At 41.8% G+C, this 27022-nt stretch overlaps 1 protein-coding gene across 2 annotated transcripts; it reads right to left on the bottom strand.

Moving 5' to 3' along the window:
* Positions 1-11627: 11627 nt before the first annotated feature.
* LOC116940273 (uncharacterized) lies at positions 11628-25691 on the bottom strand. 2 transcript variants are annotated; one of them, XM_032949845.2, is made up of 8 exons: positions 25671-25691; positions 17678-17804; positions 17278-17370; positions 16071-16118; positions 15316-15336; positions 15121-15156; positions 14325-14423; positions 11628-12373 (listed from the first exon to the last, which is right to left on the bottom strand). In XM_032949845.2, exons 1-8 carry the CDS (start codon positions 25674-25676, stop codon positions 12132-12134), a joined length of 672 nt encoding a protein of 223 aa, XP_032805736.2. In that variant the 5' UTR covers positions 25677-25691; the 3' UTR covers positions 11628-12131. The 2 variants fall into 2 exon arrangements, with proteins under 2 accessions (XP_032805736.2, XP_032805738.1); XM_032949847.2 differs by lacking the exon at positions 25671-25691 and having other exon boundaries at positions 17278-17353; positions 17678-17848.
* Positions 25692-27022: the final 1331 nt, after the last annotated feature.

Genomic DNA, 27022 nt, shown 5'->3' with positions numbered 1-27022 from the left:
TATAATCAACATGGGATAGGTGCCTGATTAATTCATAGTAGTTTATCATCATCAGTCACGGTCATTCCACTGCAGGTTGAAGGCTTACTCAAGGCACCATCAACATATCTCATGATACTGCGATGTAATTAATCCACCTAGCACCAGATACAGACGCAAACAGACGCAAATACATACGCCGAAACAAAATCTGTCAGTGTGAATGTAAGATAAAAACGGAGACGGAGAGTATAGAAGTGGATGGTGTTCATGTGTACTGTAACTTGATATTATTAAACCCAGAGGTAAGTAAACTAATCGCTCGGTGGTCTGCCCATTTAAAACGAAATCTGATTAACAAAATTGTCAAATGTATAACCTGCAGTGTTTGCAAAATAGAGTAAATTCTCCAAGGTTCCTGGAGAGTTCTAGGAAAACTGTCAGCATTTATATTTTACATTCTATTAGTGTAACATTCTATTAGCATTTCAGTGTGGGCTCACAGCCATTTGCTTTTGTTTGATAACTTGGGTCCGTAATACAGACGCAGGCTTACAATGCAACTTTTAATGAATGCTAATTTATAAGCCATTTTCAATCAACTGCTGGATGAAGGCCTCTTCATGTTGTATCAGCCGAGAGGGTTGTTTAATTATACTTCACCGTGCTGGTCAGTCCGGCTTTGTGAAAGGGTCACGTCCAGGGCATTTTCGGATGTCAATCACCACTGATGTTAGCCCTGAATGTGAATCCAACTCGGGTGTGACAGGTTCAAAGTGCATTGAACCACCGCTCACCCAGTGCGACATTATTCGGTAAGGGGCCGTCCATAAATGACGTCACGCGATTTTGGACGATTTTTGCCCCCCCCCCCCCATCGTCACGCGGTGTCACAAAAAGTCAGACCCCCCCTCAAATATGACGTCACAAAGCTCTGCACCCCCCCCCCCCCAAAATATATATAAAACATGCTTCAAATCGCTTTAAACTATTATCATTGTAGTGCGTATTTAATGTGGCGGTGCACTCTGATGTTGTAGGAGAAAACATTTATTAAAAAGTCTATTTAATTAAGTAGAACGTGTTGTCTATATTTATTTAAAGTTGCGCATTTTGCTGTGACGTCACATTTCTCAACCCCCCCCCCTCGTCACACATCGTCACAAATGTCTGACCCCCCTCCCCCCTCTATGTGCGTCACGTCATTTATGGACGGCCCCTAAGTCATTAACGCAAAGTTCCCTGACCAACGTAAGCTCCATTGTGTGGATATAAAACAAAGTATTCTATCGCTGCCAAGCACACGGAGTAAATGCGCGCCACGGTGCTTCGTTTTAATTGAGGTTTGTTTGCATTAGACGCACATTTTCTTTCGCAAGGCAATTGTCTACGCACAGCAATTGGACGTGCTGTTATTGTACGCCGAGAGCGTGGCCGAGTATGGATAAACTGTTGCCCCACCACGTGGAGACACCCATTTAAAAACTCACGAATTGTCTCGAGCTCATTCCGACGACCCCCCTTAATCTCCATCCCTCATAACCTCCGCCGTTCCTGTGCCCTCTTCATATTCTCATCATATGGCTGTCACTCATTAACCCCATTAACCCCATTAATTCAATCCATTCATCATCATTTGCTGTCATCAATTTCGCTTTCACCCAATTCATGCATCGTCATCACAGAGTCGCCCCCATTGCCTCCTGGCATCTATTCCATTAACCTCATCCGCACCTTTACATTCACACGTTGTACCGTTGTTAATTCTTTGTCAAGCGCCTTGATTGTGCACACTCCGTTAAGATAAGATAAGAAGACTCACAAGCTTTCCAATTTGCGTTTGCCATAAGCAGTCCACTTATTGAAGATGTGACAGAACAGAACACATGTGTGTATAAAAGACAACACGCTGACTGATGTAAGGACAGATTAAGGCCAACAGAAACAAAACTGAACAGTTGAACAGCTGGCTGATGTGCGACTACTAAAGGGTGCCAGTCCCTCTTGCTTCCAGCAGTGACCATATACCAACAGAGAGTCGTTCACACGAATGTCCAATAGAAATCCACAGCAAATATTAACTTAAACCAAAGGCTGTTTTTTTTCTTGAACTGAAAAGCTAAAGTGGAAGCGTTAATTATTTTATACAAAGGATTTGTCAGAAACTTTGTTGACTAAAGTTAATGCTTTTTCGAGTTTTTGTGTCTGTGTTTTTTTTTCTTAGACATTGACAAACGATGTTCCCTTTATACACCCGTGCCTTGTATATGTCGTTCCATGCTGTCCTTCACACGTGATGTTATGCGCGTCGTGTTGTCTGCCTACGAGTTTTGAATTTAAAGCCCCTACAACAACAACAACATATTTCCAAAAAGAGGATGGCATTGTCAAACAGCCACGGTAAAACCAACTCTACCAACAATAAATAACATATTCCTATCAAGATGACAAATATATTTGTACGATGTTATATACAGTCATGAGATGTACCCTACTATGCACGTCGTGAGAGTTATTTCACCATACTTCACCACGCTGGACAGGGGAAAGCTCGTGAAGGCACAAAGCGTAGACAAGGAGACTAAACGTAGATTACAACAATGGATTTACTGCATTGTCTTCTGTTGCCCAGCATGTAGCCCCCAGTTGTGCATGGCGATCTCCTATCCAAGCACTATCTAGGCTCAAAATCTGCTGAGCTTCCAAGATCTGACAAGATTGGGCACATTCTGGATGGTTTGGTTATTGACAGTTACAGTGTAAACATACCATGTATACAGTGTAAACTGTATCAGAAAAAGTGTTGCAGAAATTGGAAAAATGTAAAGAGGCAGCCCTGCAATCGCTTGCTTACACCACTGCTGGAGGGAGGGCCTCCACTAGAGGGAGCCCTAGAGAGCCCATCTTGAATGATATTTGGCCTACTCTTCCATGCTGGCTAGGCATCCTGGAAGAGGTGGGCGTACACACTTAACTCCACCAAAAGTGACCTGCCAATCTACAGACCGGTATACCCATCTTTGGCGCTTGGTTGAATCGCAACAAGGGGGAGATGGAACTGGTGTTTAATGGCTTGCAGGTCCGGTGTGATAAATAACCACTACATCACGGCAGCAGATGCGAAGGAGGTATCATACGAAGGAGATACACTCCGTTGTTCGTGACGCGGTGATCTGGGCTTGACCACCTGAATGTGAAATTGTAGTTGTTGAAATGCATCTATATCAGCCATACGAAAGAAGGAGGAGACGGTAGCAGAAAGATAAGCCACTGAGTGTACGGGAAAATATCGAAAATGTCTCTATAAATGAGCCCTCTTTGGGAGGCCATTGGTAAATGAGTGGAAACGTTAATGGTCGTGGTTGTTTGAAAGCGATGCCGCAGATAGGAGCGTGCCATCCCACATTCTGGTTCTTACACAAAGGATAACGCTCTGCATTACAAAGTGGACTCTTGTCGCTTTCATGTCGAGCTCCCTGCTCCAGTGTTGCTCTGCAATGTGCCACAAAGGAAACAATGAGGTTTATTTAGCATAAAACAGAGTGCTTATCGACTCTTACATTTTGAATAGACGTAAATTAATTTACACCATCCGGGTCTTCCAAATTGGCTCTTGTGCGAAGACTCACGTTTGAGGAGCTCGTGAAAAGACTGTCCTCTGTTGAGGCAAAATGGAATTTGTAGATCAGAATAATGATATTTATTTATACTGATCATTTGAAGGAGAGGGAAAAGTATTTCTTGGCTGCTTCTATGGGATTCGTCTGGCTTCATACATTTGACTCTCCACCGGATGGGAATGACAACGAAAACTGGAATTTCCACACACAGGTAAATGTAGAAAAACGAAGTGCAGTAGCTAAGGAGTAACTAGACAAACGTGGCAACCCACGGGAGAACACGGACAAATATTTGGTTTGGTTTTAAACAAAAGTATAATATGAAAATGAGTGCTGAAAGTCTTGACAATATAAGGCATCATATATACAGCGTGCAACCGGTTTTACATAACAATTATGTTGGCAAAGTGACACTGCATAATATACCAAATTGACAAAACATAATGGGAGGATCGATGGTGACGGCGGCGGAAATCGTCGTGCAAAGAGACACTTCACAGGTGGGCCACGTGAAGGTTACTGCCATCTCACAGTCAGCAGCAAGAGCAACTTGGTCGCTGTGCACGCCTCTTCCACAAGAGTGACACTAAAGGTGACGACTCATCGCGCAGCCACTGCGACCAACCCGCACCAAACGATGGGACCGCATCGCAAACAGCGGCACCATTCAACGCCCGCTCTCCGGCGGACTGGACGGTATTGGTCGCGCTATTCACGAAGCTTATCACACACGGCACACAAACGAAAAAAAAACTTGTACGTATACTTTACACATACTTGCCATACGCGAGAAGAAGAATATCCGAGCGTGCCATTTGCTGTCTAAAAATCACCTTTTGTATTATTAGTGCTCTCATTTGTTTCCGGCCTGCACTCAAGTTTCTGTCTAATCTCATCATTTTTTCATAATGCTTTATACCCACATTATGTTGAGGTATACACAGTAAAACTAATGGTGCTAAAGTGGGCTGAATGAATGCATAATTGATTAGGGACATTGCCACTAAAACTCAACTCAAGTAGTGTCTATGCTCTTCCAATACAAATGCATTTAAGCCGTGCCAAGCAATCAGAAATTGTGGGGTTTTGAAACATAACTTGTTACTTTTGTTTTTATGGTAGATACTTAATCATAAAATACATCCTGCTTTACATGCATATCGGTTTGTACTCTATAATATTGTGTTGTAACCATAGAAAAATGTATATGCATGATACGAGCGGAATTATTTCACCAGAATCCACGGCAAGGGTGCAACGATTCTGGATCACCAGAACTGCCACTGGGAGGTCACCAAAATTACCACCAGGAACACCTCGACTACCACTCGGACAACCAGAAAAATCAACGAAATCTTAAAACGTACCTTTTTAGATTTGCTTTTAATTATGATGCTTTAAGTACGTGTTAATTATGCATTTTATTATACGTTTAGTTCATTATAATGCGTGTTATTTTTTATGTATCATTCTTATTTTTGTGTACATTGATTGCATTTCATTATTTGCACGAATTGTGCTATATAAGTAAAGTTTGAGTTGATGTGATGATTACTGGGACTTGGACGACCAGGACTATCACATGACTGCTCACTCACTCGTCCTTCCTCCGCACCTCCAGTTAGCACGGTTGGCCATGTGCGGTCCGAAAGAAGTTCAACATACACACTCGCATTTGTAATGTACGCAGTTTATATACACAAACTCTCACACACATAAGCTCCTGTATAGGCATGCAGATATGCAGATTTCAATATGGGAATCACTCAATAACTCAAAGAACAATGGTGATTCCTACAGAAATTATCCATGGTGGATGATTGGGAATTAAACATGTAATCGCTTATCTCTAATGGACTTAAATTACTTAAAGGAGTGTTTTTTTTACACTGCCCTATTACCCCAGCGACCTGAATTTGATTCGGGGCCACGGCTAACATCTGTGGAAATTGATCTCTGCAAATGTCCCCTCTCACTGAGCCAGCGGAGTGAAGAGGCGAATTTAGAAACTTCCCAAGGGTAGGGGGGATAGCGGTCTTGACATTTCAAGCTGTTCAACTCGGGCCCTGCATGGTAATAACAATAAATAAAACTATACTCTTTTGGTCTTTCGGTAAAGTCACGTAGATAGAAAAATAACAAAAAAAATCACGACGTTTCGATCGCAACACAAGCAATCGTCTTCATATTTCTTCCTGCCTCAGCAGTCCGCCTGCTATATTTTTTCACCTGAAGACGATTGCTTGTGTTGCAATCGAAACGTCGTGATTTTTTATATTTTTTTTATCTGCGTGACTTTACCGAAAGACCCAAAGAGTATGAATTCCTGCAGTCACGAAAGCTTTAAGTCAATAAATAAAACATTCAATGTAATTTATCTTGTAACTATCAATAACAAACATCAGTTTTCAGGGTCGTTGCTCACCATTTGAATCGTGACAATAATTGAACCGTCAGAGGCTGACTCGTGACTCGTTTTGTGATTAAGCTGCGGTAGTGTAGGTTGCCCCCTGCAGGTTCAATAGAGCAAAGCAGTGAGGTGATCACTGCAAGGGGGTCATGTATTGTTTGTCGAACTTCGTACGCACCGGACGTAGCCAACCGTGCTCATAATAATAATAATTTACATTTGTAAGGCGCAATTTATCCAAGGATCTCAGTGCGCCATGTACGAAGTAGGGAAATATAAATATTGCAGAGTCCACTGGTCATACATCGGAAGTGTAGGCCGGGCGAAACAGGTGAGTCTTTAGAGAAGACAGAAAGAAGATGAGTGACCTCGTCTGTCTGACCACAGGTGGCAGGGCGTTCCATAGTCTTGGTGCAGCGTATGCATGAGCCTCGGTCATCCCAGATACAGAGTCTAGTTCTCGGCACATGGAGCAGATGTAAATTAGCGGATCGTAGAGGTCGTGACGGTACACGTGGGGAAAGGACAACAAACTTAACACCAAAAGCAGTTCTAAAGAAATTAGTTTTCAATATGGATTTAAAAGTGCATAGCCCCAGTGTAACGTACAAGTTAAATATAAAAGGGGGAAAGGAGTTGGTACATGAGTCACGGTTCCCCTGCAGTACAGCCTTTCAGAAGCAAATTTAAATTGTGAAAAATGGATATTATTTCAAATGTTGACTCGAGCTTTCATGTTGTATACCCTGCAAACTTGGCCCACAATTTACAAAATTACTCTCCGTTACCACTTCATTTTTTTTTCGAGCGCAGGCCCACAATTCCAAGCGTTCAGCAACACACAGCACTATTGAAGGTATAATCGATAAGAGTTCATCCTTTTCTTGGATTGAAAAAGGTTATAGGGAAGTTAAACCAAAAACATATTCCAATGACACGGGCACAGTTTTCGTGCCATTCACTGCACCAGATGTTTCCAGCTTCACAGCAAACAGAACATAGCACATGGTTATGTTGTGAATGCGCATGAACAATGACGATTTGAAGTTTTCAAAGGTGCAACCAACACTGGTCGCAGTGTTGTCTTGTGTCTCATCCATCCATACATCTAGGATGGGTGAACTGGGCTCTGTGGCCCTTTTCCAAACACTGTTGAGACTTGCAAGTGGCCTCTTCTAACATTCAGTTCCAATGCCTCCTTTGCTGAAGGTAGGGAGCACTGTTTTTTTTGTTAGTTTCTACGTAAACCGAATAAATCCTGCACACTGCTTCCGCATGATGAGTAGCAGCATATAGGATTTAGTTGAATTATTATCGATCACTCAAATCGTTGTTTGTTGCTTACATCTTGGAATTTTGGATCTCTGTGCCTGTATTGAGCAACTATAATTTAATCATTTACAAAGTACTGCTTTATACTCAGATATATACAATAAGATCAAGGCTTAATTTCGGAGGGAATATTTTCTGTCGTCCTCATGCCCCCCATGCCCCAGGAAGCGCCTGCTGAAATGAAGCCCTGCAGTAGCATAAAGTATTCATCTTTGAAAGGGGGTAACAGTGAGTTGGTGGGGGGGGGGAATGCCAAGTGGGTTAGCCTAAACATCCCAATTTGCCTGGCAGACTAACGTACAAAACAACACACGTGGAGCTGGAGAGAATCATGCAACGGCACGTCCGTGGAACGAACCCCACGGCAGTGCTCTCATGCCTGTGGTTTGTAGACCCCTCGTGGTGTCTCAGCAGAATGCAGGTGATCTATCAATACTCTTCGGTAAAGTCACGTGGGCATACAAATAATAATAGATCACGACGTTTCGATCGCAACACAAGCAACCGTCATCAGGTACTCCTACGTCAGCAGTCCACCTGCTGTTTGTTTCACACCTGATGACGGTTGCTTGTGTTGCGATCGAAACGTCGTGATCTATTATTTTTATGCCCACGTGACTTTACCGAAAGAACCGAAGAGTATGGATTCCTGCAGTCACGAAAGCATCAAATCAAGATCGATCAATACTTGCATAGGCAGATCGGTAAACCCGGGAGGTTTGTCTTTTTTTTTCAGAAACACACGTGGTTTTAGAGGAGGACCTGCGGCAGAGAGGAACTCTGAAACAGGATCGCGATGTATTTGCACAAATAGGCAGTTGAATTACCACTGTGTGATGTGCATAAAGTAGGTACAAATGGTGTCCTCTACATTGTGGTTATTTGTATTTTTATCCAGTAATGAATCAGGAGCACAACAATATTTCCCACTCTGGCCTATGACCAAATTGCCCAGAATGCACCCGACCTTGTCACAGATCTCGACAGCTAAACAAAGTTAAGCTTTGATCGTGCTTGCATGGGCGACCACCATACACACGCAGGTCGCTTTATATAACCGAGGTTGCTTCATCATAGTCTGCAGAGAGCGGTGCAGAAAATGTTATGACAATGTACCATGCCCCCCCCCCCGTCATGTATATGCTACTCACATTCACAAACCCATGTGGATCAGCATGGTAAAGTATGTCAAATAACCCCCATTACCCACGTGGCGAAAGGGCTGTACATGTACATCCCCCACTTTGAATATCAGAATGCGGAGAACATGGGTTGACACGAGACCATGCTTGAAATTCTTCTTCTGTCGTACAGCTGATGTGGTTGCAGAGCAACTACGACAATTTCACATGCAGGTGGTCAAGCCAGACAACCGCGTCAGGAGCAGCGGAATGTGTCATCGCCACGATGTCTTCTTCGTATTCGTGAATCGGCAAATCGCGTCGTTATACGTTGTACGGATCGCAGTCGCACACTCGAAGAGTTTTTAATTTTCAATTTGTGCATCCGGTATCCGCATCTGCCATGGCTTGTGAGAATGCCGTTTAGGGTGGACCATGAGCTTCGCGGAAGACCAAAACCAGGGATATTCTGCGTTGGGTATTTTAATTGCATGCAATTGATAGCACTTAATGGAGCATTTTTCAAACGATGTCAAGTGTCGTGTTATGGTCGTTTTTTAATTTCTGGTAACCTGGTGATTCTTTTTTGAAGCCAGGTTGCCGGTTTACCGCACGTCTAAAAATGTCTAGTTGACTTTTACCTTTTTTATGAGAAACCAAGGGAGCTACCATGGTCTAACAATAATAGTTATAGCATGCGGACTGGACTTGCGATCTAGAGGGAGTGGTTTGATGCAGTCTCCCGGGGTGGAGGATGAAGCAATGTAATAGGTACTCCACAGCTGGTAGATTGTTAGGTTGCGTCTGTGGGGGGGGGGGGGGGGGTAAAAATTGTGGGTACGGTCACCTCTTCCAACGCGTCTGGTGAGCGTGCAAGGATTAAAGAGATTCTTCTCGAGAGCTCTCTCTCTCTCGTGTGATGCCTTTCCACCACCAGTGGTGTGAGCAAATTGCAGGGCTGCACCTTCAACTGAGACTTGACCGTGCCGTAGGCGCCGATCAGAGTCGCACGCAACGTGTCGTTTGCACGCTCGCACGTGCAAGCTCCCAACTTCAGGGAGTCATGGGTTCGACCCCGATCCCGACCCTGATGCCTGTGTATTTGGAGTTTGCGTGTCTCTCTCCAGGTCCTCTGATTTTTCCCCTCCACATTTAGAATAATGCGCTTAGCGTATTTGGCTGCTATAAATGTCCACATGATAAGCCACTTCGTTCAGCAATAATTTGTGGGCAGGTCGCTTCTGAAAAAGAGCTTTATTGCTCATATTCTTTGGGTCTTTCGGTAAAGTCACGTAGATAGGTTCAAAGAAAATTACAAAAAAATAACAAAAAACTATGACGTTTCGATCACAACACAAGCGATCGTCATCAGGAGGAAAAAAGAGGGGAAAAGCTGTTGAGGCAGACTATTTTAAAGGTTTAATATAGATGTAGCCCAAGGGTTTATACAGCTCAGTGGGTAAAACAAAATAATAGTTAAAACATTGTTCAATTAATTCCTAACATTCCACACAAGCTGGTTACCCCGTTTTTCTGACTTCACACCGTACGTAGCCAATCATGCTGATCGGAGGTGCAGACTGTTGCCAGTCAGCCAGTAGTTATTTGACAACCCTACTATGTACCAATGCATGACCATTTGTTTTTACCATGACGCTATGTTCACACCACGGGAAGAGGTAATTGGGAGGTCACTGAAACCCACAGGATAATTCTCGGTGTAGTCCAGCTTAAGATTTAAATAAAACTGTGACAAACACCTCACATATAGAATGAGTGGCCAACCTTGAAGTTTTGACACCGATGAAGGATTTTAAAAGTAGCTGCATCACATGGACATTTATGTTTAATCTGCTGCCGCTTTGCTTACGCACTCAATGTGACCTCACACTGTAATGGCTTTTATAGTGAAATCATTTTTGGCAAAGGAATATTAAGGTTTTAGACCTGAGGAAATTAAGGGTTTTCTTCCCCCACATGTATTTTCAACTTGTACTGCATCTCACATTTTCTGACTCAGTTTCCAAACGATGAATTAGTTTGCAATATAAAATATTAATCAAATTCTTATCTAATTTAAATCACTTTTATCTTACAGAAAACAAAATCACAAATAATCACCTCAGATTAATGCCCTTTAATACTAAAGCAAAATGTCCCACTGTTTCCTTGTTTATCACGTCACCAAACCACAATTACTAACACAGTATATAACCTCATTAAAATAATTGAAAAAATGTTTTATCAAGTAAAGAACCATTATATCCCACGTACCACCAACGTACTAGCCACTGTTTAAATTGTATAAACAGCGAAAAACCTGCTGAAATTCTTTTCACAGAGTCAAGTGTAGCTAAATACAACAGAAGGTTGAGCCAAAATCACTAAACTAGTTACCGAAACGATACCAAAGCTGCATTCCATAGTGTTTGCCAACATACACGCAACAGGATTCAAGGTCCCAAGCTAGTAGTGGATAAAGCGTGGACATATACACAAAATGTAAATACGTGGTGTCCATAAAGATATCGACTATATTATTGGTTCTTTCGGTAAAGTCACGTTGAAGGGAAACAATAAAATATATATTGTTTCCCTTCAACGTGACTTTACCGAAAGAACCAAGAATATGAATCACTGCAGTCACGAAAGCTTTAAATCAAAAGATATCGACTGTTATTACAGAATGCCGAGAGTGTAGTTTGCGTTCGGTTCAACACAACTGCATACACATTTGATGTTGTGAAGACTTTTTTTTACGTGAGTTTCACCATCTCTCGCGTATGGTGTTTGCAAGACACCTTGTATTGACATTCGACATAGTCCCAGGTGCTCTCAATCGTCCCGGGGAGTGTGATTGCGTTGACCGCTTGTGTCATCTGCCGAGGTTCACAAAAAAGCTTTTCCATTTTGAAACAGCTTATGTACAAAAGCTCAAACAGTTCGAACTGCCAATTATAATGGATGATACTTTTATAAACACCCTCCTCTACAATATGTCAATGTTGAAATATCTGAATTTTAACCACAAGATTGCAAGGCATCTGCGCAAGCATTTTGGTACTGCCTCTGATAGTGTTGCCACTGTGTGGAGGGACATCACTCGGAATTCATTGGTAAAATGCCCTCGAGAACCGATGCATATGCAATGTGTGGATGGAAACTAAGTGGGAATTTCAACTGTTATGTGTAAAAAAAACCTTATTGAATTCTCGATACGCATGATTCAACCCAGGAACGTGTCTTATTTGTAATTTTCAATACGACACCCATTCAGTAGGTAAAAGTGAGAGTGCATATTTGAACATTCACACTACCGTGCTAATACACGCATGGACATTTATGCCGACTTACGTTTTAGTACAGACGTGCACACGCACTTTAGCACGAATGTGCACACACATTTATAATTTGCATGCTCATGCGAAAAATCTGCTTGATAATGCAAGTGTTCACACATGCACACTTTAAGCTTCCGTTTTTGATAAATGCAGAGGCACGCATTGTCAGGTTCAAACACATTTTGAATTGCAAGAGATAGTTGGAGCAAGGAACATCGGGATTAGGTTAGCAAGTCTAAATCCTATTCTGGTCCCTCTACTTGAAAAAGTAAGGAGGCCATGTAACCCCTTGGACCCCTGGTGGCAATGATAATGCCTAGCCAGAGGATCAACCAGAGTGCATGAGGAGTGGTAAGACAGGGGCAAATAGCAAGGCTAAGGGCAGGACAGGTCTGCTATGAGGAGCAGCGTTGCAGCGGCTGGTTTTGCAACACTCAGAACTTTTCACGGTCAGATTCTGATCTTTGTACATCTGGAAGGAGGAAATGTTGGCGATGGTGGCAGCAAGAATCTCCGTGGAGTTGCAGACGTTCTCTTTGACACAGTCCTTAAACAGAATGTTGGCTTGCCCTGCACGCGCACACACACACACGTGTATGCTCACTGGCGGAGCCAGTGGGGGGGGGGGGGGGGGGTGGCACTAGGCCTCGGCAAGGAAAGGTAATTTACCTTTTTTACCGGGTAAAAGGGTAAAGGTAAAGGTGTCGACATGCCAAGGGGTAAGGTAAAGGGTAGGGTAAAGGTAGCTCGGAAGAATTACCCGGTAGGGTAAAGGTAGCGTGAAGTATTACCCGGTAAATGTGGTGCCTTGTTTACTGCTAAAAGCTCCGTGGCACAGTCCGTGGCCTCCATTTAATAAGTAATATTTTAAACAAAACTTTTTTTTGAAAACACGTTTTAATGAAATGTGCGAGTAATGGCAGAACTCCACGACTCCAGGAAGTGGCCCCGAAGCTTGCCACAACGTAAGGGGCCGTGGGCAATTACAGCCAACGTCAGTTGACAGTGGACAATTAGGCCCAAGCCGAAACATAACATATACAAAATAATGTAAAAATTTTTTATTTTTTTTATTTTTAATGATAGAATATAGTATTGTCATCAGTATGACATAAGTATACCAAGTTTGCAGTCGAAACCACATTGGGAAGTGGGTTAAAATTGAGTTACAAGATTTTAGGATACAACAACGACAACAACAACAGACAGAGTGAGTTAAAAGAAAGCGTGTAAAATTGGAATAATCAAGAGTATTCTAGATGAATAAAGCGCTCTACCTAGCACTTACCTGTTATAAATCCTTTTTCATGTGTAGTACCCCAGTAATTACCCTGTAATCGGGTAATTTGTATGGGGTAAGGGTAATAGGTAGGGTAAAGGTAGGCTCGTTGCTTTTAACCTTTTACCTTACCTGCTGAAGGGTAAAAGGTAGGGTAGAGTGATTGTATTGTGGTAAGGTAAAAGGTAGGGTAAAGGTAGGCTCGTTGTTTTTACCTTTTACCTTACCTTGCCGAGGCCTAGGTGGCACGTGCCCCCCTCGAATGATCTGATCGAAATCCCTAATTTCGATCAGATAATTGGGGTTTATTCGTAATAAATCGGCATTTTGCGACCCCCATTGCCACTGTGTAGCATATTATTACGTGCCAGGGACTCTATGAGATGATAGGACAATAATCTGGGTCCATAATTGGCAATAAGTAACGGCAAAGCACTTATAAGTGACTCACATAATTGTGCGCAGTTGCGTATACAGTACACGACATCTCTGAAGGCATTCACCTTCAGCGAGCGCGATGCCGATCACACATCGATGGCTGCGCCATCGCAGCACACTCGTCGAATAAAAAGCAAGGGACAAGTCCTTACAAACAACTCCTATCATTTTTCTCTTGCTGGGTGGGTTGTCCCCCCTACCTGAAAATCCTGGCTCCACCATTGTGTACGCTCACACATATATATGGTACTTGTTAATGTAGTGTATTATCATCACAGCTGTGAAACATAGATGTCCCACATCATTATTTGCAAGCGAAATAATACATAAAATAAGAGGTTATTGACTGATATTGACGACGCTTTCTCTGCAGTCTGAAGGTAATTAACTTAGTTGTGAGTTTCTGTATTCTCTTTATAAGTCAAGCCCTACTCTTGCCCTCTCTTTCGTTAAATCCCTTCTCTGCCATATATGCTAAAACACTTTTTCCAGTCACATTAACGTATGTCTGCATATAAATACTAAACCATTGTGCCATAAAGTTTAAATGTTTATCCACTGTTGAGTAATCCTTCCCCACAATTTCAATAAAGTAGTCGTTGTGGATTTCAATTGTACGAGTGACATGGGTGGTAACACAAGTGGAATTCAAACATGGGAGCCTATTTAGTGGGTCGTATTCCTTTGTGATCTAAAATAAATGTGATACCCCTGGATTCAACTCTAGCACGGTATTTGCATTGCACACTTCAATTGTGTTGGTCGCAATGTGATCCGCCGGGTAAGTACACAGCAAAGACTCACCAATGGTGATGTTTGCAGTCAGGCAGGCTTTTTCTGAATCAGCACAGCTTTTCTTGTAGTATTTTGGGGAGATCCCAAAACTGCATGAAAATGTCTTGCCTAAATACAAATGCAATATGTAAATAAACTGTATAATTCACTCCGCACAAACAAAACATGAAATTGTGTTATTCTAGTATTGCGTTTATGGTAGTATGTTCAAGAGCTAAGTGCCATTGTGAAGGTCTGCTCACCACAAAAGGGCTTGAGGAGAGAGTTTTTGTAGTTTTGCTATTTCTCCATTGAAGGAGTGCAGGCTACAATGGTTTAGCCTATGGAGATGGATGTCGTTAATTCTAATCGTGCTATAATGTAAGTCTGATACATGACACAATAAGGTTCTTTACCAGCGCACCTCTCTGGTAAGCCACAGTATTTAAGGCAATTTGACGTCATACAAACCAAGCAGCCAGGGGCATTACCACGAGCTAAGTGGATTGAGAATAACACCATTGGTGACAACTTGAGAACAGCAACCCCTGCTCTGGGCATTTAGCAATAGTACTGTGTATAAATTACACACTCTGCATCAACAGGTTCAGGCATGAAGCAAGGAGAAACATGCTGAGACAAAGCAGCTCTTTGACTTGGTGATAGCATAACACGTCAGCCCTGAGGAGTAAAAAAGTTAAACTATGATTGGCAACAATTGCACAATGCAGAGACATACTGTGGGAAAGTGACATGCTACTCCAACGAAGCTTAGTAGGATATTCTATATATGCAGTCACAATTACACACATACATGCACACTCACTATCGAAAAAACTTGAGATGGTGTTCCCAATTTTGTCTGTAAAAAAAGATATAATGGATTACAATTAAAGTATAATCTTTTTTTTTATATGCAAGGTATCATCAGTCCATAAAACATACACGAAGCAAATACTTTTAAGACTTATGTATCAAATTATGCTCATGAAGGCCTCATTTGTATTGGTAAAATACTTACCAAAAGCAGATTCAACAGCATCTATAAAGGGAAAAAACATTGTAATTGTAAGTAATATCTATTGTATGTATACCTTCTTTTGCACCGTACGTAGCCAACCGTGCTAATCGGAGTGCGGCGAAGGACAAGAAACGTAACACGAAAAGCAATTATAAAGAAACGAGTTTTCAATCTAGATGATTTAAAAGTGCATAGCTCCAGTGGCTTCCTAATATCGGAAGGAAGAGCGTTCCAGACGGTCAAAGATACGGGGTAACCGTTTTTGTTGGGCAGAGGTACATAAACTCAATGACCTGGGTTTCATGCCCAGCAACAGCCAGCATCAGTGGCGAGGGATATATTGAACCAGTCCTTCGTTCCTATTTCACCAACACCGCACCGACCAGCGTGAAGTATGGTCAACCAACCAAACACCCATGACTGACACGGCATAGGGCGGCATTCATCAAGCGATAGATTGACAATGTCTTATGAATTATCATCGACATTAACAATGTATGCGTATATGCATGAATTAAAGGGGATACTGTGTTCGTGGAACTGTAATAAGCAACACATTCCTGTATATGCAGGAGTGGAGATGGTTATAGTGAGTGTAGAGGAAAACGGCTGTCTTAAATTAGCGCCAATGTTTACATTAAAGAATGGTCAACGTGGAAATTCATGCTGCATATGCGTTTTACGGAAACAAATAAATGGTAATGATAATGGTGATGCCTTTCACATGGATATAAGATGGTAAAAAAAACACTTACGAAACAGATCTTGCACGTTCATAATGGTTGTACCGTTTTTGTCAGTTGCTGTAAACAAAAAAAATAAAGCACACTTCATTGGGCCAATTCTTATTTTTCCAACAGGATATAAAAATGTACGTCAGGTGACTGCTTTTAACGTTACTTTGCCACTGCACTGTATTTCAAGGTATATTTAAGCGTTAAAAGATGACGTTTGTTTCGATTTAAAGCTTTCGCGACTGCAGGGATTCATCTTCTTGGTTATTTCGGTAAAGTCACGTAGAAGGGAAATAAAATAATAAAAATAAAACATAATAAAATAAAATTCTCACTATTATGTTTTATTTTTATTATTTTATTTCCATTCTACGTGACTTTACCGAAAGAACCAAGAAGATGACGTTTGTTCTTGAGATATACTGCAAGTTAAACAAAATACAATCACAAACGGATAATTGTAAAACAATACATATTCGTATTTCGAGGTGTTTAATGCTATAAAACTCAAGAAAGCGCCACTTTAAAGCCAGGTATGTGTGCTTAGGGCGTGGCACATAAATATTCGAGAAATGCTATCGCTGCGAACTGCCTCGAGGTCTTCCCATGGTAAGTTAAAATGTTAAACACATTTGTGCAATAAAATATCCTACGATTGTCTGCAAGAACAATCTATATGCATTCCTGCAGTGAACGATTCTTTGAACTCTGTAGGATATGAACATTTTCGGCCGGGTAAATATATATTGAGACAAAAACACAATACTGTTCAGTATTTCGCAGAAAAGCTTTTGTAAATAAGCATGGGAGATATTCACAAAGTGAATATACTGTAGCGTGTTTCTGCCAATTGACACGTTGCTTTACGAACCCGGTCACCCGAAATTAATTCCATTAACGTGGCTAACATTAGTGGCGAGTGGTAACTCAATCGGTCCTGGGCATCACCACACCCTTCACAAACCCACTGATTAGCTTGGTGAAACATGGCTATGACCGACACATTGTGGGGGGGGGGGGGGTAGGAGGAAAAAAACCCCTTCATTTGTTTTTAATAAGCAAAATAAACTTCCATTTTCCAAGTCCATAATAATAATACGATCCAAGACATCGACAAAATACACGATCAAATTTGGAGAAATTATAAGGGCCAAGAATATCATGTCAACAAATAAGGCGAAATGCACGGTCAAGTTGAAGAAAGACGAGACGTAACTTTCCCACTTACCGGACACTTGGCCTGCCAAGAGAATCAGAAGGAAGGCGGTGGCGTGGGGCCCCATGATGACTCCTCTCCGTGTCGTCTGAAAAAATACAGGGTCTCCACAAAAAGAACAAGATGTAAACTCGCCAGCTTAACTACACACCCACTCTCCCGCGTCGAATGGAAGGGAGTCCACCAGCACGTTCATTTACACAGTCTCACACGTGCGGGTTAAGATTACAGACTATCTCGAGCTTCCATTGTTGTTCTAGCGTTTAGTCTTTATTGATAAGCACACAAAAAAACAAAAAACAAAATAACGCTCCTATGTGACAACGCACTTAACGCAACCCACGATGTGTGTGATGCGAATCGGCGAGAGAATTCGAGCTGCGTCCGTAAACGCAAAACCGCTGCGCCTTACCGCGGCGTCGTGATGTGAAGAGAGCGCGCGTGCGTTGCGCCCTGTTCCAATGCAGCTGCTGCTGTGCCCCTGCAGGGTCACCCTGCCCGTCGTAGATCGAGTGACGCGCGTCTCTTCGACGTACGATCTGGGCAGAGCACAGGCGTGTTCGTTCATGCCCCTGGCTTTGATGGCAGTGTACATATTTTGGCAGGGTTGATTGCGGTAATACGAACCGCACAGGCTCAAAATGCCTACGAAACGCTCGGGAGTTTAAAAATGGTTCGTGAAATGTTTAATTTAATTGCGGTATTAACGGAACTTCTGTTACGATATCAACGAATTTAAGTATATTGTTGGTTCTTTCGGTAAAGTCACGTAGAAGGGAAACAATCAAATAACCACCTGATGATGATGATTGCTTGTGTTGCAGTCGAAACGTCGTGAGAATTTTTGTATTGTTTCCCTTCTACGTGACTTTACCGAAAGAACCAAGAATATGAATCCCTGCAGTCACGAAAGCTTTAAATTAGAATTTAAGTATGTATGCACACACTGTACCGTGTCCGATAAATCGTTGAACTAAATGCGGGACCACTCACATGAGTGTAATGGAAAAAAGGCTTGAGTCCATAAATGAATGCTAATTGTTTTTTTAGTAAAATTATTTTAATTATTGTAAAGCAACGGCTCTGCGTTATCGTTAAATGTGCACGTGGATTTTAATTTCGCCAGAAATACTTTGTTAATCTTTGGATTGTGAGCAGCAGCTTTCGAAATATGCGTAAGAGCATCGCAAGGCAGTTGCTTGAGTCGCTTTTAATGAGTTTTTTTTTATATTTCCTCAGACAAACAAATGCGCACATCGGCCTATTGATGAAACAATACTGGTTTAACAGACAAGTGTCCAAACAAACATCTAACATCACCTATACCATCTATTTAAGCTTATTTTACTTGCTATATATTAAGTAACCATTATTTTTGAAAATGTTTAATATTTCGTGCAATTATCGTTCCAAACAGTGCTTTGGAATGAAAGCATTTTAGTAAAAAAATAATTACTTGTAACCCTTATCCCCATATTAATATGGATTGGACGATGCAGACTGCCGGACTTATATTAGTCAGCAATCATTTATTTAAGCTCGCAAATTGTGGACAAGTTTCACCATTTTGTAACTCATTCTGAAAGTGAATATTTCAGTTTTCTTGGATCGCACCAGATCAATTTGTTACTGTTTGAGCAAATGTCAATTGCTAAAAATCGCATTCTAATCTGTTCAAATGTTCAGCTTTCAGAAGATCCCCTCGCCGTCTTATTTCTCTGCACCGTGACTGCGTGTAATGATTGTGATGCATGTTTCAACTCCATTGAGCAACCAGTGGATATTGAGGGATTGTGTCTGAACGTGCAGTGTTTCGGTCGAACAAGCAAGTGAATACGAGAAAAGTGGCATGACCTTGAAAATAACAAATGTGAATTTTGCGTGACATAACGTGGTGTATATTTAATAAGCTGTACAGTAATGTATTTAAAGCGTGCCAGATTTCGTTGATAATTTTTGACGGATGGAAAAAATAGCCAACATGTCACCGTTAAAAATGCGCTATCCACAGATAGCTAAAGGTGGAAGTGTTTACAAAAAATACATGTTTCTTCTTGTGTAAAAAAGTGGACTCTAACACATGAGAGAAAATTATTTACAAAGCTTTCTTTAAGTATTTGAATACTTAATAACTAGCTTGACTTAGTGCATGTCATGCAACTTGTGGTTTAATTTTTTGACTCGACCTAACGCCTTGTCTTTAAACAAGTACAGCACAATAAACATGGGGGTCACAACATACTTCACACTCTTTACAAGTATACTCATCAACTACGTATTTCATTCAATGGGGCGATGACATGTGGAACACTCGAGAACCATTGCAGTGTGAGAAACCAGTGGTCATGTTTGGTGCACTCGTACTTGAACTCAAAAGCTCAATTATGCTGGCATCTCAGTGCCTCGGCTACCTTTTAAGTGCCCTGAAAAAGTTCAGGGGGAAAGCTGGGAATCCCATTGGTGATGAGGTGGTTAGCAGATTGCACTACGAACTGAGCGACCAGAGTTCAATTCCTCGACATGGCTAAGAAGATCAGTGGAAAGTGGTGGGTTTTGGGTTATGAAATACGACTTCTATTATGCATATCCACATGAAATGTTTTATATCTCTCGCCTCTACTTATGTAGACTTATGTTAACCAACATGTGGGAATATTTTACCTTTGTATTTGTAAGACACGCCACTGTCAAACTTTCTCCCTCGGGGCAAACATGAAAGCGCATTTAAGTGCGCCTATACAATGAATGTGCACCTCTACAGGACAATGAATGCATTAGACTCTACATGGTGAAATTGTTTCAGTAGTGTAACAGTGGTAAATAATTAAAAGAGCTTTTGACGGAATAATACACGTTAACCTTAATCATGAAAGTTTTCACGAACTTAAGGAAGACATTTATCCTTAAATTTCGATTTAAAGCTTTCGTGACTGCAAGGATTCATCTTCTTGGTTCTTTCGGTAAAGTCACGTAGAATGAGAATAAAACAATAAAACAAAATAAGACAATAAAATTCTCACGACGTTTCATTGAAGCGCTGTCGTCCCGACAGTTCTGTTCCTTCACCTGAAGAAGGCTACTTGTGTTGTGGCAGAAACGTCGTGAGAATTGTATTGTCTTATTTTGTTTTATTGTTTTATTCTCATTCTACGTGACTTTACCGAAAGAACCAAGAAGAAGACATTTATCCTATTTTGTTGTCCTGACAAGGCAGTCGCTTATTATGTTGCATACCTCTGTACCTTTTTGCAAACGTGTACTGGAAGTGATTATTTTTGTATCGATGGCCCATTAAGGTTTATGACCGCCAAATCACCTATCAGCTCCATTTCTTCAACAGTTGTTCCAGCCACTTGGATATTGTATTTATGTACTTACCAAGCCGTTTCGTGAGGGTTGTTTGCCCTTCGTGGTCAATGCATAAACAACCCAAACATCATTCTGGTCAGCGCATGGTGCTTGAGATGTTGCTCTAAGGACTGAGAGAGCATTGATTGAGGTCCGGTCGCCAGGTTGACGGCATTATAGTCGATGCCGCAATCTTCCGGGAAGTCAAGAGATTCGTGGAAAACGTACATCTCCTCACCCATCAGCATCTCAAAAAAACGTCCCTCACCACCGCTTGAAATCACGCAAGCCCTTTGTATACTCATGCTCTTACCATCAACAAAATGCAAATTGAACCCTGATGATGCTCGGAAAGCCCAATGGAGTTCACAAGAAGTTATACACACCTCACAAAAGACAGGATGCAGATCCCTGGTTTCGATCTGCCACGAAGCTTATGGGCAGCCCTAAACCGCATACAGATTATTTATGCACACATTAAGAACTCTCCAGTGCACAACTGTGGTCATCCAGAACAGACCATGGAGCAGATAACGGCTCAATACCCGACTCATAAATACGGAGGCATCACAGTGATACACCACTCCACTACTCCTGACGCAATTATCTGGCTCAACCATGTCAGTGTAAAATTATGATTGCTCTACATGAACATCAGCCTTACGAAGAAGAAATGCATGATGTTAACCGGGGTGGGGGCTAGGATAATTTCAGATATCACATGCCCCTGATGTTAGCCATGGCAAGGAATATAACTCAGGTCACTGGGTTCACAGCACAATGAACTAACCACAATGTTACCAATTTACCCTTGTCAATTTGCAGCATTACACATGTTAAACATGATTTGGTATGATTCGTCCAGAGGTAGTTATTTGTTATTATTTTAAATTTAGTACTTTGGTGAGGTTAAACTGGATTTCATGATTTCCCTATTAAAGGCAATAATTGCACTTAACAAGTGCTGGTAAACTACAGCAGCAAATTACACAAATGTACCGACAAGCTAGGTCATTAATATTTTACAGACATCATCCATTATTCATTGCATCTGTAGTGGTTCGCGTATGCTACCCTTTCTTTTACATGGAGTTAAAATTGTATTGAACATCAGAGGTCCCTCACAATATCCACTGCACCTGTCTCACACACTTGTCCATTTTATTAAAATGGAAAGTTTTGTTTTATTTGGATGCATTTGTAGCCAGTCCCGACCACATGGGGAAAAACACGACATTTCAAATACAATTCTCATTGTTCTTATTTACAAGTCGATTTGCAAGTACTGATTAGAAGAAACAGAGCTGTTGGAAAGGCAGAAACAGAGCTGTTTCTTCACCTGAGGACGGCTGCTTGCGTTGTGGCCGAAACGTCGTGAGAATTTTATTTTATAATGTTTATTTTAATTATTTTATTATTTCCCTTCTACGTGACTTTACCGAAAGAACCAAGAACATGAATCCCTGCAGTCACGAAAGCTTTAAATCGAAATGTTATAATGTATTTGAAAATACAGTGAGGGAAAAAAGTATTTGATCCCCTGCTGATTTTGTACGTTTGCCCACTCACAAAGAAATGATCAGTCTATAACTTTAATGGTAGGTTTATTGGAACAGTGAGAGACAGAATAACAACAAAAAATCCAGAAAAACGCATGTCAAAAAAGTTATAAATTGATTTGCATTTTAATGAGGGAAATAAGTATTTAACCCCTCTCAATCAGAAAGATCTCTGGCTCCCAGGTGTCTTTTATACGGGTAACGAGGTGAGATTAGGAGCTCCTAATCTCAGCTTGTTACCTGTATAAAAGACACCGTCCACAGAAGCAATCAATCAATCAGATTCCAAACTCTCCACCATGGCCAAGACCAAAGAGCTCTCCAAGGATGTCAGGGACAAGATTGTAGACCTAAACAAGGCTGGAATGGGTGACAAGACCATTGCCAAGCAGCTTGATGAGAAGGTGACAACAGTTGGTGCGATTATTCGCAAATGGAAGGAACACAAAAAGAACTGTCAATCTGCCCTCGGCCTGGGGCTCCATGCAAGATCTCACCTCGTGGAGTTGTAATGATCACGAGAACCGTGAGGAATCAGCCCAGAACTACACAGGAGGATCTTGTCAATGATCTCAAGGCAGCTGGGACCATAGTTACCAAGAAAACAATTGGTAACACACTACGCCGTGAAGGACTGAAATCCTGCAGCGCCCGCAAGGTCCCCCTGTTCAAGAAAGCACATGCCTGTCTGAAGTTTGCCAATGAACATCTGAATGTATATGCTTAGTTCTTTCGGTAAAGTTACGTTGAAGGGAAACAATAAAATAATAATATATATATAAAACAATAAAAATTCTCACGACGTTTCGACCATAACACAAACGGTCGTCTTCAGGTGTGTCGGTTTGCATAAATTTATTTATTTATAAACGGCGTATTTATTTATTTAAAAAAAACGTTAGCGCCACGCGCAGCGATTTGACAGTTTATTTAGAAGGACTAGTCCATCTATGTTCTGAAAAGAGGAGGGGGGAGACGAAAATTTTTTAATGTATGCTGTCTGAAAGCCACTGTAAGCGTGAACAATCAATTAAGACCTGAAATGGTTTATAAAATCTTTCCAATGATTGCTAAGCCAGAATCCATCTTCTTGGTTGAAATTGTCTCTGTGCTTGTATATGTGGATAGCCTCATGAACGAATCTCTCATGGTAGCCAGAAGGCTTACAAAGAACCTCTGTCTAGGAAAAGTCAATGTCATGTGAGCCTACTGAATTATAACAATGATCTGCCACGGCTGAGGTGTTGGTCCTACCGTGTTTAAGGTCTGCTTTGTGTTCACGAATGCGGTCCGAGACAATTTCAACCGAGAAGATGGATTCTGGCTTAGCAATCATTGGAAAGATTTGATAAACCATTTCAGGTCTTAATTGATTGTTCACGCTTACAGTGGCTTTCAGACAGCATACATTAAAAAAATTTCGTCTCCCCCCTCCTCTTTTCAGAACATAGATGGACTAGTCCTTCTAAATAAACTGCCAAATCGCTGCGCGTGGGGCTAACGTTTTTTTTTTAAATAAATAAATAAACACACCGTTTAAAAATAAATTAATTTATGCAAACCGACACACCTGAAGACGACCGTTTGTGTTATGGTCGAAACGTCGTGAGAATTTTTATTGTTTTTATATATTTTTTATTATTTTATTGTTTCCCTTCAACGTGACTTTACCGAAAGAACTAAGAATATGAATTACTGCAGTCACGAAAGCTTTAAATCAAAACATCTGAATGATTCAGAGGACAACTGGGTGAAAGTGTTGTGGTCACATGAGACCAAAATGGAGCTCTTTGACATCAACTCAACTCGCCGTGTTTGGAGGAGGAGGAATGCTGCCTATGACCCCAAGAACACCATCCCCACCGTCAAACATGGAGGTGGAAAAATTATGCTTTGGGTGTGTTTTTCTAAGGGGACAGGAAAACTTCACCGCATCAAAGGGACGATGGACGGGGCCATGTACCGTCAAATCTTGAGTGAGAACCTCGTTCCCTCAGCCAGGGCATTGAAAATGGGTCGTGTTGGGTATTCCAGCATGACAATGACCCAAAACACACGGCCAAGGCAACAAAGGAGTGGCTCAAGAAGAAGCACATTAAGGTCCTGGAGTGGCCTAGCCAGTCTCCAGACCTTAATCCCGTAGAACATCTGTGGAGGGAGCTGAAGGTTCGAGTTGCCAAACGTCAGCCTCGAAACCTTAATGACTTGGAGAAGATCTGCAAAGAGGAGTGGGACAAAATCCCTCCTGAGATGTGTGCAAACCTGGTGGCCAACTACAAGAAACGTCTGACTTCTGTGATTGCCAATAAGGGTTTTGCCACCAAGTACTAAGTCATGTTTTGCAGAGGGGTTAAATACTTATTTCCCTCATTAAAATGCAAATCAATTTATAACATTTTTGACATGTGTTTTTCTGGATTTTGTTGTTGTTATTCTGTCTCTCACTGTTAAAAAAAACCTACCATTTAAATTATAGATTGATCATTTATTTGTCAGTGGGCAAACGTACAAAATCAGCAGGGGATCAAATACTTTTTTCCCTCACTGTAGTTGATGAGGCAGTATTCACTCTTGCTGTGGCGTAATGGTTAGCCCACTTTACTGGTAATCCAGATGTTGAAGGTTCGATCTCTTGCAGTGGCAGTTTGTTTGACTCTCACGACTGTGTCTGGATGAAGGCGAGTAACCCCCTTTGGGAAGCTCTGTGGCCCAGTACATGTGAGCAGAACTGATGGTAACACCTCTAGTTCATATTCTCTTTTGCGTGGCCGGGGTGTTGAACAATGTGATTTTGATGTCGATGTTTATCAGCCAGCTTAGGCCTAACAGAGGTCGGTTTGAATGACTGAGATGCTGCCAGCCACTGCTGGACGATGGTCTCCCTGCTTTGGCTTAGATCAGGGGTCACCAAACTGTTTTCACAGTGGGCCGGATAACTGAAAGAATGACGAGCGCGGGCCGCATAATAAATAAATATTTCTGGAGCGTCGGACCTGTGTTGACAGCTGGAAAATCTGGGGGGGCGGGAAAGATGCGTGTTTGTGTGTGTTGCCATGGAAACCATGGTAACATGTTGCCATGACGTTGCCATGGAAACCATGTTAACGTCAGAGCGTAGGCGGAGCTACCACGAGCCGAGGAAGTACTTGGGATGGCGCGAAATAAGCAAACATTACAATAAACAAGAAAATCTAGATACAATAATTTAACATTTAAAATAGTAAATTTAAGGAACATAGCAGTCAGGAGGTCTCCGCACGCGTGAAGATCTCCTAGTATTCTAAACATAATATTTAAATTGTATCACAACGTCTCGTGTTCCATACGTGTTATCAACCAAATTCAAGTACCGTCGGGCGGTAGTTTGGTGACCCCTGGCTTAGATGGTCACAGTCGCAATGCGGCGGCTGCTTTTGCCCTTCGGTGGCTATGACGTGATCCATAGCAAAGCACATCTAGTTACTGTCAAATTAAATGTCGATGTTATTTACAACTCACTGTCATTGCAGCCAAGCCCAGTAACACTGCCGCACCTCGCCATTGCTACCGCACCCGGATCCAAGTGGAGTTCCGCACCGCCTGGCTTCAGGTCATTCCCTCGGTCCATTAAGCTGGTTTGCCACTCCAGTGCCTCGGTAATTTGCTGTTCTGTATGTGGCCACAGAGTGGCGCTATGTCCAGCCTTAAGGGCTCTACCACGCGTTCCCTTCTCAACGGGTCATTGGGCACAGAATAGTGCCGGATTATCTGAGTAGCAAAAGTAGCTACATATGCTACGGGCCCCGCACTTTTAAGGGCCCCGCGCTAAATGCGTTCAAACTTTCAGTTCAGTGATTCTGCACTTGCTCTATTACTATAGTACTATACTGCCTTCAACTTTTATGAACGACGGGGTGTTTAAGGTTAGCGATTTGTCGTATTATCTGGCTGTATAGCAAATGAAAAAAATACAACTACTCTACTATTCAAGTAAAATGTGTTGTTCCTATTTGTGTATTTTTTAAATTTAGGGCCCCTTTTAACATATGCTACAGGCCCGCACTAGCTTAATCCGGCACTGACAGAATAGTGCATTATTGTGAAAGCGATGGCTCTCTCTCTCTATACCAGTGTTCTTCACTAATTTTCAGAGAGTGGCCCACTTTCGCCGGTGAGACATCATCAATGTTGAGGGCCACCACACCGCCTGCAAAGGGAGTGTTCCCACGTGTTGTGTGTTGTCGGAGGCCGCACGCAAAGGCCCGCAACTAAAGGCCACCAGGGGCCCCGCGGGGCCTTGCAATAAAGAAATCTGCCTTACGCCAATCAGTGGTGGCTCGTGACATTTCAACTAGGTGGGGCTGTTGTAAGTGACCTCTGAAAATATGGTGTTCTAAACCAACAAAACATCGTCTGTTCTGCCCCACGGCAGATATTGGGGTGTGCTTACACAATAACTTCCAGATATTATGGTGTTGAGTTTGGTCACGTGACCAGAAAGTTATGAGTTAAGGATCTCTAAGTCACGAGGCAAGACAGGGGTGTCAGCCATTACAAAGAGTACAAAATAGAGGCACAATTAGTGTCTCAGTGAAGGCGGATGTATCTGTTCATTGTGGGACTTTAAGAAGCATTGTCTGTAAGTTCGTTTATGTTCTTATAATACTGGGAATGCTGTTATGTTAGGATTGCCGTTATAATGCTGTAAATGCCTTTCAAATGCTGTAAAATTGTTATGATAAATATGAGGCCTAGTTAACAACGAAGCCTGCCACTTGTATTATTATGAATGTTATTTGTAGTTGGATAAGTCAAGCCAGACTTGTGCCCATGTAACTTTAATGCATTCTTGAGAGCAAGGATGAAGTATC

Source organism: Petromyzon marinus, chromosome 8 (assembly GCF_048934315.1).
Source record: "Petromyzon marinus isolate PM22_M1 ecotype Great Lakes invasive population chromosome 8, UKy_Petmar_22M1.pri1.0, whole genome shotgun sequence".
In the NCBI taxonomy this organism is placed as follows: Eukaryota; Metazoa; Chordata; class Hyperoartia; order Petromyzontiformes; family Petromyzontidae; genus Petromyzon; species Petromyzon marinus.
This window is presented reverse-complemented; position numbering and strand designations above follow the sequence as displayed.